Genomic DNA, 16,761 nt, shown 5'->3' with positions numbered 1-16,761 from the left:
GGGTAGAGCTGAAAACAGGATCATTAGAGTCTTCAAAGCACTTAGATTCCCAGGTTTCCACCCAGCACAGTCAGGCAACCATTCCTCCTCAATCTCTACAGGAGTCACGAGGTTTATTATTTGGTCTCTGGAGAGATCTAGGGATAAGGCCAAGAGGAAAGGAGGGATAAGGTACTGGACTAAAACATGGAGATTAAAGGAATTACCTTCTTAACTTTATCTTCCCTTCCCTCACTTAACTCCAATATCCTAATAGTCAGGCTTAAACCTCCCAGCAAGAGAATCCTTTGGAGAAGACCCACGCATGTCTTCTAAGTATCTTGTTAGGCTTCACTCAAATATAAATGGGCAAAAATGGATTATCAAAACTTTAAGGAAAGCCTAACATGTGAAACAATAAACAATTTTAAAAGATACAGAAATCATAGTGAATAGCAGAAAACTAAGAAACTGTAATTAACATTCTCTGAGAGATAAGAAAGAATCCCATATGTATGAAAAAATAGGCTGCCACAAAAAAAGAGAAAGAAATGGGAGTGAAGAGGAGCTCTGGAAAGAGAAACTAGAAAATGGGAGAGGAAATTATATGAGAGAGAGAATTACATACAAAAATTTTCCAGATCCAAAGTCAATGTCCCTACTAAAGACTCATCCCAAGGGTATCATTGTAATTTCATCAGTGTTATTTCAGAATACCAAGAATAAAAAGGAATATTCTAAGAGAAAGAAAAAAGAAACAGCATATAAACATTGAGAAATAACATCTTACTTCTCAAAACCCTGGACACTAGAAGATAAAGGAGTAATGCCTTAAAAATTCTAAGGGAAAATGATTTCAACCTACTATTCTATATCTAGTCAAACTGTCAATCAAATATAAGGGTAGAATAAAGGCATTTTTCAGACATAAAAAAATCTCCATCCATCCATCCATCCATCTCCCATACATATCATTCTTCAGGAAATACTGAATAGGGAAATAAGCCAGAGAAAAGAAAAATTTGAAACTCAGGACCCAACAGATGCCAGACAGGATAGATATAATGGGTATTTCCAGGATGTCAACAAATGGAAGTCCAGAAATACAGCTGTGATCAGGAGGGCAACTAGTCAAGGCTGAAGAACTTCTAGCACTACTTAACTTCTAAACTACTTTTTAAAATGCGTATATAATATTTCGATAAAAATCAAAGGGGAAAAAAAGCAATGGGGCAGACTCAGAATTTTAAATTGGGATTAAGTTATTAGCACCCTAATGTTATAATTAATGAGAAATTAATTTAAAACATGTAACAATTGGCTTGGGTATGATGAAACTACTTAAAAACATACACTTTCTTACAACTCAAAATTTTGGTTTGAAATTTAAGAGATGTCTGTTGGGGTGAAGAAGGTAGGGTTGAAGAAAAGGCCCAAGGTCAGCTTGTCATTTACAGGGAAAGTACATGCTGAGCACCAGGAAGGAAACAAAAGTCCTCTAAATAATCAATGAAATGCCATAACTTCCAGAAACACTATAGTAGATACATTTCATTTAGGAGGGACTCTTGTTCAGAACCTATTTATTTTTTCTTTACATACAAGTCCACAAGTTTGGTTACTAGTTTTCTAGTCTAGTAACCAAACATACATACAGCTTTAGTATGTACAGTAATCAACTGTACATACAGCTTTAGTGAAAAAAATTTAGTGCATCAACCCAACATTCATATTTTATAAACATGTAGTACCATACTGATGTACATACAAACTAGAAATTAAAAATAATGAGATAAAAACAGTAAGATAAAAAGTATGAGAAATTTTATTATTTTCTTTCCTCATTCTCACAGATCATCTTGCACATGCCACCTAGGAAGAACACTTTTTATGCTTACATCAAATAGGTGTTACTACATTAAAGGGGAGATGTAAGGGATGTTAAAGGGAGTCACACTAACAAGAATGAGAAGTCTCCACCAATGGGGTAAAAATATGAAAAGCAAATAAAAAGTTTAAAGGAAATCTGGGTCATTCAAATAGTAGTTAAAATGGGTTTGATAAACAATTGGGGTATCAATGCATATACGATAGTATAAAAATTGATGAATGTGAATCATCAAGTATAATGGCCCTGAATCAACAAGAGTTAAAATATATTAAACAAACAATCTATTTAAAAAGGTATAGAAATCTGTAATCTATCTTAGGAAGATTTTTATCCAGTTACTAAAATAAATTCTGATCATTAAAAGAATGAATCGCAGTAATTCTAACATCTTAAACATTCAAGAGGGCTCATTTCTGTTTTAGCTCAGATATTATTATATTAAATTAAAGAAAAACAGATTTAGAACAAAGTGGTGTTTTTTTTTTTATTTTTTAAATCATGAACATAAAATGGGACCTGTAATAGTGCAATTTGGGGATTTTTAGCAAGGTGATAATTAATCAACAAGAGAACTAATAAAAATGTTACTGTGAGATAATATAAATTACATCCTAAATTACAGAAGTTCCTATTTAATCCACCTGTGGAATAGTATAATCTTCATCACAATTTCTTTTTAAAAGATGAAGTGCATTTTCTGGGATGATGAAAATGTTCTATATCTTGATTGCCACAAAAGTTATATGGGCATACATTTGTGAAAAACGCAAATTGGTACCTTTAAAATCTATGCATTTTACTGTACACAAATTATAAATACATAAAAAGCAGTATTGGAAAAAAATGTGAACTTGAAATTATGGTTGTAACAAAAAAAAAAAATCTAATGGACTATTGTTTGCAGACTGGCTAGAAACAGCATACATGGAAAATCTACCACTCTCTAGCAATTGGCCAGGTATTAAAGGGAAAGTTTATGTGCTAGAAAAAATAGAACACTAACATTTAAGACCTGAAAAACATCTTAGAGATCCTCTAGCCCAGTTCCTCTCATGTCACAGATTAGGAAGTTGAAGCCCAGAGAGACATGGGTCAAGTCCATATATTAATGTATGCCCTTTAATATATCACACAGAAAATTTAAGTTTATCCAAAAGGCTCTGAGGGTTTACATCTTCTAAACTGTTCTCAAATATTTATACATTCATCTTGGCCCACATGAATAGTAAAATCAACTTTAAAAAGGAAAGACAAAAATGTGTATTAAAATCTAAGATTAATTTACACCATGTATAAGACTTTGGCCCATTTAAGCTAGAGGAAAAAAGTTACATAGACTTAAGTCCATTAACTGTATTAATTATTAATTATTAAATGATATTAATTATATATTCTGGTTGAGATAGCATTTCATAATTAGACAAAAAAAAAATGAAGCTAGCAATCCTTTGTTTATACAGTTGCAAACTCAGGGACTTGCATACCACGTGCTCAGCAAATGTTTACCAAATGAAAGAATGCTAACCCTACAATTACACTTGTGTGACACAGTAACATTCAGTATAGCAACATACATGGTGTAGTAATATACTATATAAATTGGCAGTTAAGCTTCTGGCAACTGAAATTACCAGCAATCCAGCCATGAATACAGAATGAAATAAATGAACAAAATCAAGTAGTGAGGGAAGCTCAAAACCTAAAGGGCTTTACTCCCAGCTAGGTGAAAAAATAAGGCAGCAGGACAGAATAAGGATATAAGGAAGAACAATACTGTCAACATGATAGGGAAGGAAGAAACAAAGATCAGGGAAAAAAGATGTTAAAAATAAATCACAGGAGGCGGGGCAAGATGGCAGACTGGTGAGCTGTATGTTTTAGTTACTCCTCCAGGAAAGTAGGTAAAAAGCCAGGAACTGCGTGGACTGGACACCACAGAGCAATCTGTCTTTGGGCATACTTCATACAACACTCATGAAAACGTGGAACTGCTGAGATCAGCGAAATCTGTAAGTTTTTGCGGCCAGGGGACCCGCGCCCCTCCCTGCCAGGCTCAGTCCCGGGGGAGGAGGGGCTGTCAGCTCCAGGAAGGAGAAGGGAGAATTGCAGTGGCTGCTCTTACCGGAAACTCATTCTACTGATTCAAACTCCAACCATAGATAGACTGAGGCCAGACACCAGAGACTCTGAGAGCAGCCAGCCCAGCGGAGAGGAGACGGGCTTAGAAAAGGAACAACACGAAAAACTCCAAAATAAAAGCAGAGGATTTTTGGAGTTCTGGTGAACACAGAACGGGGAAGGGCGGAGATCAGGCCTTGAGGCGCATATGCAAATCCCGAAGCAAGGCTGATCTCTCTGCCCTGGGCACTTTTCCTTAATGGCCCTGGTTGCTTTGTCTATTAGCATTTCAATAACCCATTAGATCTCTGAGGAGGGCCGTTTTTTTTTTTTTTTTTTTTAAATCCTTTTTGCTTTTTCTAAAACAATTACTCTAAGAAGCTCAATACAGAAAGCTTCAAAGAATTGAAATTTGGGCACGTCAAGTCAAGAGCAGAACTAAGAGAGCTCTGAGACAAAAGGCAATAATCCAGTGGCTGAGAAAATTCACTAAACAACACAACTTCCCAAGAAAAGGGGGGTGTCCGCTCACAGCCACCATCCTGGTGGACAGGAAACACTCCTGCCCATCGCCAGCCCCATAGCCCAGAGCTGCCCCAGACAACCCAGTGTGACGGAAGTGCTTCAAATAACAGGCACACACCACAAAACTGGGCGTGGACATTAGCCTTCCCTGCAACCTCAGCTGAATGTCCCAGAGCTGGGAAGGGGGAGCAGTGTGAATTAACAAAGCCCCATTCAGCCATCATTTGAGCAGACTGGGAGCCTCCCAACACAGCCCAGCAGCCCAGAACTGCCCTGGGGGGACGGCACTCACCTGCGACATAGCACAGTCATCCCTCAACAGAGGACCCGGGGTGCACAGCCTGGAAGAGGGGCCCAATTGCAAGTCTCAGGAGCCATACGCCAATACCAAAGACTTGTGGGTCAGTGGCAGAGACAAACTGTGGCAGGACTGAACTGAAGGATTAGACTATTGCAGTAGCTTTAAAACTCTAGGATCACCAGGGAGATTTGATTGTTAGGGCCACCCCCCCTCCCCGACTGCCCAGAAACACGCCCCACATACAGGGCAGGCAACACCAACTACACACGCAAGCTTGGTACACCAATTGGGCCCCACAAGACTCACTCCCCCACTCACCAAAAAGGCTAAGCAGGGGAGATCTGGCTTGTGGAGAACAGGTGGCTCGTGGACGCCACCTGCTGGTTAGTTAGAGAAAGTGTACTCCACGAAGCTGTAGATCTGATAAATTAGAGATAAGGACTTCAACTGGTCTACAAACCCTAAAAGAACCCTATCAAGGTCAGCAAATGCCACGAGGCCAAAAACAACAGAAAATTATAAAGCATATGAAAAAACCAGACGATATGGATAACCCAAGCCCAAGCACCCAAATCAAAAGACCAGAAGAGACACACCTAGAGCAGCTACTCAAAGAACTAAAGATGAACAATGAGACCCTAGTACGGGATATGAAGGAAATCAAGAAGACCCTAGAAGAGCATAAAGAAGACATTGCAAGACTAAATAAAAAAATGGATGATCTTATGGAAATTAAAGAAACTGTTCACCAAATTAAAAAGATTCTGGACACTCATAGTACAAGACTAGAGGAAGTTGAACAACGAATCAGTGACCTGGAAGATGACAGAATGGAAAATGAAAACATAAAAGAAAGAATGGGGAAAAAAATTGAAAAACTCGAAATGGACCTCAGGGATATGATAGATAATATGAAACGTCCGAATATAAGACTCATTGGTGTCCCAGAAGGGGAAGAAAAGGGTAAAGGTCTAGGAAGAGTATTCAAAGAAATTGTTGGGGAAAACTTCCCAAATCTTCTAAACAACATAAATACACAAATCATAAATGCTCAGCGAACTCCAAATAGAATAAATCCAAAAAAACCCACTCCGAGACATATACTGATCACACTGTCAAACACAGAAGAGAAGGAGCAAGTTCTGAAAGCAGCAAGAGAAAAGCAATTCACCACATACAAAGGAAACAGCATAAGACTAAGTAGTGACTACTCAGCAGCCACCATGGAGGCGAGAAGGCAGTGGCACGATATATTTAAAATTCTGAGTGAGAGGAATTTCCAGCCAAGAATACTTTATCCAGCAAAGCTCTCCTTCAAATTTGAGGGAGAGCTTAAATTTTTCACAGACAAAGAAATGCTGAGAGAATTTGCTAACAAGAGACCTGCCCTACTGGAGATACTCAAGGGAGCCCTACAGACAGAGAAACAAAGACAGGACAGAGAGACTTGGAGAAAGGTTCAGTACTAAAGAGATTCGGTATAGGTACAATAAAGGATATTAATAGAGAGAGGGAAAAATATGGCAAACATAATCCAAAGGATAAGATGGCCGATTCAAGAAATGCCTTCACGGTTTTAACGTTGAATGTAAATGGATTAAACTCCCCAATTAAAAGATATAGATTCGCAGAATGGATCAAAAAAAATGAACCATCAATATGTTGCATACAAGAGACTCATCTTAGACACAGGGACACAAAGAAACTGAAAGTGAAAGGATGGAAAAAAATATTTCATGCAAGCTACAGCCAAAAGAAAGCAGGTGTAGCAATATTAATCTCAGATAAAATAGACTTCAAATGCAGGGATGTTTTGAGAGACAAAGAAGGCCACTACATACTAATAAAAGGGGCAATTCAGCAAGAAGAAATAACAATCGTAAATGTCTATGCACCCAATCAAGGTGCCACAAAATACATGAGAGAAACATTGGCAAAACTAAAGGAAGCAATTGACGTTTCCACAATAATTGTGGGAGACTTCAACACATCACTCTCTCCTATAGATAGATCAACCAGACAGAAGACCAATAAGGAAATTGAAAACCTAAACAATCTGATAAATGAATTAGATTTAACAGACATCTACAGGACATTACATCCCAAATCACCAGGATACACATACTTTTCTAGTGCTCACGGAACTTTCTCCAGAATAGATCATATGCTGGGACATAAAACAAGCCTCAATAAATTTAAAAAGATTGAAATTATTCAAAGCACATTCTCTGACCACAATGGAATACAATTAGAAGTCAATAACCATCAGAGACTTAGAAAATTCACAAATACCTGGAGGTTAAACAACACACTCCTAAACAATCAGTGGGTTAAAGAAGAAATAGCAAGAGAAATTGCTAAATATATAGAGACGAATGAAAATGAGAACACAACATACCAAAACCTATGGGATGCAGCAAAAGCAGTGCTAAGGGGGAAATTTATAGCACTAAACGCATATATTAAAAAGGAAGAAAGAGCCAAAATCAAAGAACTAATGGATCAACTGAAGAAGCTAGAAAATGAACAGCAAACCAATCCTAAACCAAGTACAAGAAAAGAAATAACAAGGATTAAAGCAGAAATAAATGACATAGAGAACAAAAAAACAATAGAAAGGATAAATATCACCAAAAGTTGGTTCTTTGAGAAGATCAACAAGATTGACAAGCCCCTAGCTAGACTGACAAAATCAAAAAGAGAGAAGACCCATATAAACAAAATAATGAATGAAAAAGGTGACATAACTGCAGATCCTGAAGAAATTAAAAAAATTATAAGAGGATATTATGAACAACTGTATGGCAACAAACTGGACAATGTAGAAGAAATGGACAATTTCCTGGAAACATATGAACAACCTAGACTGACCAGAGAAGAAATAGAAGACCTCAACCAACCCATCACAAGCAAAGAGATCCAATCAGTCATCAAAAATCTTCCCACAAATAAATGCCCAGGGCCAGATGGCTTCACAGGGGAATTCTACCAAACTTTCCAGAAAGAACTGACACCAATCTTACTCAAACTCTTTCAAAACATTGAAAAAAATGGAACACTACCTAATTCATTTTATGAAGCTAACATCAATCTAATACCAAAACCAGGCAAAGATGCTACAAAAAAGGAAAACTACCGGCCAATCTCCCTAATGAATATAGATGCAAAAATCCTCAACAAAATACTTGCAAATCGAATCCAAAGACACATTAAAAAAATCATACACCATGACCAAGTGGGGTTCATTCCAGGCATGCAAGGATGGTTCAACATAAGAAAAACAATCAATGCATTACAACACATTAAAAACTCGAAAGGGAAAAATCAATTGATCATCTCAATAGATGCTGAAAAAGCATTTGACAAAATCCAACATCCGTTTTTGATAAAAACACTTCAAAAGGTAGGAATTGAAGGAAACTTCCTCAACATGATAAAGAGCATATATGAAAAACCCACAGCCAGCATAGTACTCAATGGTGAGAGACTGAAAGCCCTCCCTCTAAGATCAGGAACAAGACAAGGATGCCCGCTGTCACCACTGTTATTCAACATTGTGCTGGAAGTGCTAGCCAGGGCAATCCGGCAAGACAAAGAAATAAAAGGCATCCAAATTGGAAAAGAAGAAGTAAAACTGTCATTGTTTGCAGATGATATGATCTTATATCTAGAAAACCCTGAGAAATCAACGATACACCTACTAGAGCTAATAAACAAATTTAGCAAAGTAGCGGGATACAAGATTAATGCACATAAGTCAGTAATGTTTCTATATGCTAGAAATGAACAAACTGAAGAGACACTCAAGAAAAAGATACCATTTTCAATAGCAACTAAAAAAATCAAGTACCTAGGAATAAACTTAACCAAAGATGTAAAAGACCTATACAAAGAAAACTACATAACTCTACTAAAAGAAATAGAAGGGGACCTTAAAAGATGGAAAAATATTCCATGTTCATGGATAGGAAGGCTAAATGTCATTAAGATGTCAATTTTACCCAAACTCATCTACAGATTCAATGCAATCCCAATCAAAATTCCAACAACCTACTTTGCAGACTTGGAAAAGCTAGTTATCAAATTTATTTGGAAAGGGAAGATGCCTCGAATTGCTAAAGACACTTTAAAAAAGAAAAACGAAGTGGGAGGACTTACACTCCCTGACTTTGAAGCTTATTATAAAGCCACAGTTGCCAAAACAGCATGGTACTGGCACAAAGATAGACATATAGATCAATGGAATCGAATTGAGAATTCAGAGATAGACCCTCAGATCTATGGCCGACTGATCTTTGATAAGGCCCCCAAAGTCACCGAACTGAGCCATAATGGTCTTTTCAACAAATGGGGCTGGGAGAGTTGGATATCCATATCCAAAAGAATGAAAGAGGACCCCTACCTCACCCCCTACACAAAAATTAACTCAAAATGGACCAAAGATCTCAATATAAAAGAAAGTACCATTAAACTCCTAGAAGATAATGTAGGAAAACATCTTCAAGACCTTGTATTAGGAGGCCACTTCCTAGACTTTACACCCAAAGCACAAGCAACAAAAGAGAAAATAGATAAATGGGAACTCCTCAAGCTTAGAAGTTTCTGCACCTCAAAGGAATTTCTCAAAAAGGTAAAGAGGCAGCCAACTCAATGGGAAAAAATTTTTGGAAACCATGTATCTGACAAAAGACTGATATCTTGCATATACAAAGAAATCCTACAACTCAATGACAATAGTACAGACAGCCCAATTATAAAATGGGCAAAACATATGAAAAGACAGTTCTCTGAAGAGGAAATACAAATGGCCAAGAAACACATGAAAAAATGTTCAGCTTCACTAGCTATTAGAGAGATGCAAATTAAGACCACAATGAGATACCATCTAACACTGGTTAGAATGGCTGCCATTAAACAAACAGGAAACTACAAATGCTGGAGGGGATGTGGAGAAATTGGAACTCTTATTCATTGTTGGTGGGACTGTATAATGGTTCAGCCACTCTGGAAGTCAGTCTGGCAGTTCCTTAGAAAACTAGAGATAGAGCTACCATTCGATCCAGCGATTGCACTTCTCGGGATATACCCGGAAGATCGGAAAGCAGTGACACGAACAGATATCTGCACGCCAATGTTCATAGCAGCATTATTCACAATTGCCAAGAGATGGAAACAACCCAAATGTCCTTCAACAGATGAGTGGATAAATAAAATGTGGTATATACACACGATGGAATACTACGCGGCAGTAAGAAGGAACGATCTCGTGAAACATATGACAACATGGATGAACCTTGAAGACATAATGCTGAGCGAAATAAGCCAGGCACAAAAAGAGAAATATTATATGCTACCACTAATGTGAACTTTGAAAAATGTAAAACAAATGGTTTATAATGTAGAATGTAGGGGAACTAGCAGTAGAGAGCAATTAAGGAAGGGGGAACAATAATCCAAGAAGAACAGATAAGCTATTTAACGTTCTGGGGATGCCCAGAAATGACTATGGTCTGTTAATTTCTGATGGATGTAGTAGGAACAAGTTCACTGAAATGTTGCTATAGTATGTAACTTTCTTGGGGTAAAGTAGGAACATGTTGGAAGTTAAGCAGTTATCTTAGGTTAGTTGTCTTTTTCTTACTCCCTTGCTATGGTCTCTTTGAAATGTTCTTTTATTGTATGTTTGTTTTCCTTTTAACTTTTTTTTTCATACAGTTGATTTGAAAAAAGAAGGGAAAGTTAAAAAAAAAAAGAAAAAAGAAAAAAGACAAACAAGGAAAAAAAAAAACAAAAAAAAAAAACGATGTAGTGCCCCCTTGAGGAGCCTGTGGAGAATGCAGGGGTATTCGCCTACCCCACCTCCATGGTTGCTAACATGACCACAGACATAGGGGACTGGTGGTTTGATGGCTTGAGCCCTCTACCATAAGTTTTACCCTTGGGAAGACGGTTGCTGCAAAGGAGAGGCTAGGCCTCCCTGTATTTGTGCCTAAGAGTCTCCTCCTGAATGCCTCTTTGTTGCTCAGATGTGGCCCTCTCTCTCTGGCTAAGCCAACTTGAAAGGTGAAATCACTGCCCTCCCCCCTACGTGGGATCAGACACCCAGGGAAGTGAATCTCCCTGGCAACGTGGAATATGACTCCCGGGGAGGAATGTAGACCCGGCATCGTGGGATGGAGAACATCTTCTTGACCAAAAGGGGGATGTGAAAGGAAATGAAATAAGCTTCAGTGGCAGAGAGATTCCAAAACGAGCCGAGAGATCACTCTGGTGGGCACTCTTACGCACACTTTAGACAACCTTTTTTAGGTTCTAAAGAATTGGGGTAGCTGGTGGTGGATACCTGAAACTATTAAACTACAACCCAGAACCCATGAATCTCGAAGACAGTTGTATAAAAATGTAGCTTATGAGGGGTGACAGTGGGATTGGGAATGCCATAAGGACCAAACTCCACTTTGTCTAGTTTATGGACGGATGTGTAGAAAAGTAGGGGAAGCAAACAAACAGACAAAGGTACCCAGTGTTCTTTTTTACTTCAATTGCTCTTTTTCACTCTAATTATTATTCTTGTTATTTTTGTGTGTGTGCTAATGAAGGTGTCAGGGATTGATTTAGTTGATGAATGTACAACTATGTAATGGTACTGTAAACAATCGAAAGTACAATTTGTTTTGTATGACTGCGTGGTATGTGAATATATCTCAATAAAATGATGATTAAAAAAAAAAAAAAAAAAAAAAAAGGAGCAGACAGCTTGGACAACTCCACTGCCAGTTTCTTCTTGATCTCAAAGCATCTGCCCATGGGAACAGCATGTTCTGAGGACCCTTACGAACAAGTATTGCAACTGAAAATGAAATCCACCTTCTGATTATCCTTCATATCTCTGCGGAGGTCACAGTTCCTAGGCTGTAGTAGATGCTCAACAAATAAATGACAGATGATTAAAAAAAAAAAAAAAAAAATAAATCACAGCAGTCTGGGAATTCTTGGTATCAGCAAATAGCCTTGAACATCCCCCACAGGGTTATGCAGCCATTCTTCGAATATTCGTGTTCACTTATTGTGTGCCAAATGCCACATGCGGCCAATGAAAGTTTGCCACGGTGGTTTCATGTCCAGCCTTCCCTTTTCCTGATAAAAGTCCAAGACGTGGCTGGAACTACTTCTTTCCCCTTCTTTCTGCCTTAAAGGGAGGAATTTTATTAAACACTTCTGTATCCATTTTATAACGAGTCTGAATAAGAAAGCCACGACACTAAGGATGGCAGAGGGAAGAAAAATAATCTAGGTCCCAGATGGTATCAGGGTGGCTGAATAAATACCAGCAACCTCTGGTTTCTTTTATGTGAGAAGAACAAATTCTTATTTGTTTAAATCTGTTAGTTGATTTGCTTATAACTAAACACATTCCTAGGTGATATCTAAGACATCAAAATGAGTAACAGACCCTTCCCTCAAGGAACTAAGGGACTAATGGGACAGACAGGCAAGTAAACAGATATTTAGTAATCCAAGTAAATAACAGAGAGTCCTAAAAGAACAGATGTGAAAGAAAGCAATGAACTGTATGTAGGGAAGTGAAAGATGTCTTCAGCTACTTCAGACTGCTGGGGGGCTGACTCTGAGGGTAGCTATTGTTCCAACCCCTCTCAGCCATAAGCAGCAGAGGAGTCTTAAAGAGGCAGTGCCTTTTTCCTTTCCTTTCCCCTTTCCCCTTTTCTTTCCATCCCATTTGGGAACAAAAACAGTTTGGAAAAGTCACAAATTGATAGCTCTACCTAAACAACAACAACAACAAAAACCTAGCAATCCCAAAGTCTTGGGAGAATTAGATTTCCAGAGTTATAACAACAGAATACTCAAAATGTCCAATTCTCAACAAAAAAGTGACAAAACACACAAAAAATGGGAAAGCATGGCCCATTCACAGGAAAAAAAGAATCTGCCAGAAACCATCCCTGAGGAAGTGCATACATTGGAACTATTAGTCAACAACTTTATATCAACTGTCTTAAATATGTTCAATGAGCTAAAGGAATCCATACACAAAGAGCTAAAGGAAATGAGGAAAACGTTACTTGAACAAAATAAAGAGAACAAATTATTAAAAGGAACCAAAAGGAAATTTTGGAGCTCTAAAGCACAGTAATTGAAATGAAAAACTCATTAGATGGATTCAGGGCAGATCTGAACATGCAGAAGAAATGACAAGCAAACTTGAAGGCAAGACACTTGAAATGATCTAGCGTGAGGAACAGAAAGAAAAAATTATGAAGAAAAGTAAACAGAGCTTGAGAGACCCACATACACTAGCAAACGTACCAATATAAACATCACTAGAGTTCCAGATGTAGAAGAGAGAGAAAGGAGTAGACAAAGTATTTGAATTAATAATGACTGAAAACTTCCCCAAACTCATGGGAGACATGACTATAACGCATCCAAGAAATTCAACAAATTCCAATCAGGATAGAGTCTAAGACATTTACATAAAGACACATTATAGTGAAATTGTCAAAATCCAAGGACAAAGAGCAGCAAGAGAGAAGTGACTTGTCAACAGAAGGGATCCCCAATAAGATTAACAGTAGTTTCTCATCAGAAACCATGGAGGCCAGAAAACAGTGGTATGACATATTTAGAATCCTTAAAGAAAAAAACTGTCAACCAAGAGTTCTATATCCAGCAAAACTTTCTTTCAATATGAAGGAGAAACTGGGACACTTAACAGATAAATAAAAGCTGGAAGAGTTCATTACCAGAAACCTGCCCTACAAGAAATGCTACTGGGAGTCCTTCAAGCTGAAATAAAAGGACACTACACAGCAACTTGAAGCCATAAGAAATAAAGAACACTGGTAAAGGTACATGAGTAAATGTAAAATCCTTTAGCATTGTACTTTCAGTTTTAACTGCAAACAGGTAAATGTGTAAAATAACATTTAAAATCTATGTTAAAGGGCATCCTATGTATAATGATATAATCTGAGACAAAAAGAACATAAAGGTGGAGAGACAGATATATCAGAGTAGAGAGTTTAGTATACTACTGATAACTAGGTTGGTACTAGTCAAACTAGGATGTTATTAGTTTAAGATATTAATTGCAATTACAAAGGTAATTACTAAGAAAATAACTAAAAATATAGAAAAGAAACAATGATAGACTAAAAACAGCAACTAAATACAAAAAAAGAGAGGTAGTAATGGAGTAATTGAGGAACAAAATGCACACAAGACATACAGAAAACAAACAGCTGAATGGCAGACGTAAATCCTTCTAAAGTGAAAAGACAACCTACACAATGAGAGAATATAGTTTCAAACCATATAGCTGATAAGGGCTTAACATTCAGACTGTATGAAGAACTACAACTCAATAACAAAAAGACAAACAATCCAATTAAAAAACGGGACAAGGATTTGAACAGACATTTCTCTAAAGAAGATATGCAAATGGACAATAAGTATATGAAATGATGCTTAACATCATTAGCTATTAAAGAAATGCAAATTAAAACTACAGTGGGATACTACTTTATATCCACTAGGATTGCTATTGTTTAAAAGATGGAAAATAACAAGTGTCAGCAAGGATGTGGAGAAACAGGAACCCTGGTACATTGTTGGTAAGAATGTAAAATGGTACAGCCACTGTGGAAAACAGTTTGGTGGTTCCTCAGAAAGTTAAACATAGAATTACTATATGACCCCAGGTATACACCCAAAGGAATTGTACGCAGGGACTTGAACAGATATTTGTACACCAATGTTCATCGCAGCACTGTTCACAATAATGGTGAGTGCCAAAAGGTGGAAGCAACCCAAGTGTCCATCAACAAAAGAATGGATTAACAAAAGGTGGTATATCCATACAATGGAATATTATTCAGCTGTAAAAATAAGTGAAGTGTTGGTACATGCTATAACATGGATGAACTTTAAAGACATCATGTTGAGTGAAATAAGCTGGACACAAAAGGACAAATATTGCATGATTTCTCATATATGAAATACTCAGAATAAGCAAATTCTTAGAGAGAGAAAGTAGACTAATGGTTATCAAAGGTGCGGACTTGGGGAATGGTGAGCTATTGCTAAATGAGTGTGAGTTTTGGTTTGGGATGATTAAAATAGTCTGGAAATAGATAATGGTGGCAGTTACATATTACTGTCTATATATCTAATGTCAAAAATTGTCCACTTAAAATGATTTTTATGTTATGTATATTTTACTGCAATTAAAAATACATTATTAGAAAATTTTAAAAAAAGAAGGCAATGACTACAAGTTCTAACCAAATTGTTGGGCCATACTTTATGCATCTTTGACACCACCCCAGAACTTAGGATAGACAGGTCAGGAAGGACACACTGCAAAGTGGTCACGGTACTTACCTCTTGGGAGTTGGTGGGAGGTTTGTGAGAGAGGACAGAGGGGGACTGTCACTTCCTACTCTACATATTTTTGTACTGTTTGAATTTTTTAACAACGGGTACATACTTATTTAATAATAAAATAAGCCAAAAAAAAATTAGAGAAAAGTGCATCACGGGACTGGATTCTTGATATACTCGGTTAACCTAAACCGCCAAGTTCTTCGGTTGGTACTTCCATTTCTTCATCTGAAGAGATGCATTTTCTCTGTCCACCTAACTCACGCAGGGAGACGTCAAAAAGGTTAAGTAGTTACTAAACTACTATTTCAAGGAGAAAGAGCCAACAAAAATGCTTCTTTCTCATCGATCGGAGAAATCTCTCACACAAATGGGATGGGACATCTAAGGTCAACGGTCTACCCTGAAAACCAGAAACTTGTCATAAGCTTCCTGCATTCTAGAGCGTTCATTCGGCATCGAGCAAGAGAGCAGCCAATGAGATCTACAGGCATCCTGGAAGCAGAGGGAGAGGACGGAGGGCTCTGGGGGGCAGGGGCATGGCGTGCTGAACCTAGGAGGTCGCCCCGGACTTTCAGCGGGGAGGGGAGAGAGGCTGGACCCGTGCACACTGGGTTGGAGTCCTAGGCAGCGGCAGGGGACGGTGTGTCTGGAGCGACCGGGTTGGCAGCGGCGGTCCGTGTCCACGAACCAGCGAGCGCCTGCGTGGGGAAAGGGTAACTCTGAAACGGAGCCGGGTTGGTCCCTTACCGAGCGCTGGGCACGTCCACCGGCCCGAGACCACCGCCACCGCCGCCGGGGCCGGCTAGCACGTCCCTGCAGTATTTTTCCTCCATTCCCAATCTCAGGATCCGCCGCCACTATCCCCACCGCGCGGTTTCTTCATGTCTCGCCGCTGCCGCGAACAGCCGGCGCAGGAGCGTCACTCCCCCATGGCAGTGGCCCCGTCGAGGCTCCACAGGTCTGGGCCGCTGCCGTCGCTGTCCCTAACACCTGCTCGCAGACACACGCGCGTCGGGGATACGCCGCGGGGAGTTCCGGCGGCGCGGGGTTCCCGGGAGGCCTCACAGGAGCGGACGCTGCCAGGCCACGTCATCCGGCCCAGCAGCCCTCACTGCTGGGGAAGTGGTCAGCCCTGCGCCTGCGTACCACAGTACACTTGCCTGCCCTTGCCTTATTCTTAGACCCCTCCCACCACGGGGTGAAGGATCGAATGCCCGCCCCATGTTAGGGCCTCCTACTTACGCGGCTGCGCACTTACACGTTCCTGCAGCGCCATCTGTGGATCGACAGGAATGGTGGGGGTTCTTATGGCGGAGAAGGAGTGGGAAGAGAAAATGCAATATGTGATTAAACCGAAGCAACTCACTACTCGAACTCTGCGGCAGCGATTCTTAATCTGGGGTTTAGGACACATACCTTGCCTTGAAATTTGTGTGAGTGTGGATGCATGGGTTTTCTAGTGAGAAGACTCATAGTTGTCACAAAAGTCTTAGAAGTGTGGGCGCCCCCCCAAATATTTACCTATATCTTTTTTGAATCT

At 39.0% G+C, this 16,761-nt stretch overlaps 1 protein-coding gene across 1 annotated transcript in view; it reads right to left on the bottom strand.

Moving 5' to 3' along the window:
• Window positions 1–16,364, bottom strand: part of SLC30A5 (solute carrier family 30 member 5) — a 44,290-nt gene extending 27,926 nt beyond the window's left edge. Inside the window, exon 1 of the mRNA XM_037801880.1 lies at window positions 15,969–16,364. Within this exon, the coding sequence (XP_037657808.1) occupies window positions 15,969–16,054 (86 nt within the window). The 5' untranslated portion in view covers window positions 16,055–16,364. The remainder of the gene's footprint in view (window positions 1–15,968) is intronic.
• Between the last annotated feature and the right edge of the window lie 397 nt (window positions 16,365–16,761).

The sequence above is a fragment of the Choloepus didactylus genome, chromosome 13, assembly GCF_015220235.1.
Source record: "Choloepus didactylus isolate mChoDid1 chromosome 13, mChoDid1.pri, whole genome shotgun sequence".
Taxonomy (NCBI): Eukaryota; Metazoa; Chordata; class Mammalia; order Pilosa; family Megalonychidae; genus Choloepus; species Choloepus didactylus.
Note: the sequence above shows the minus strand (reverse complement) of the source record. Positions and strands in the feature narration are given on the sequence as shown.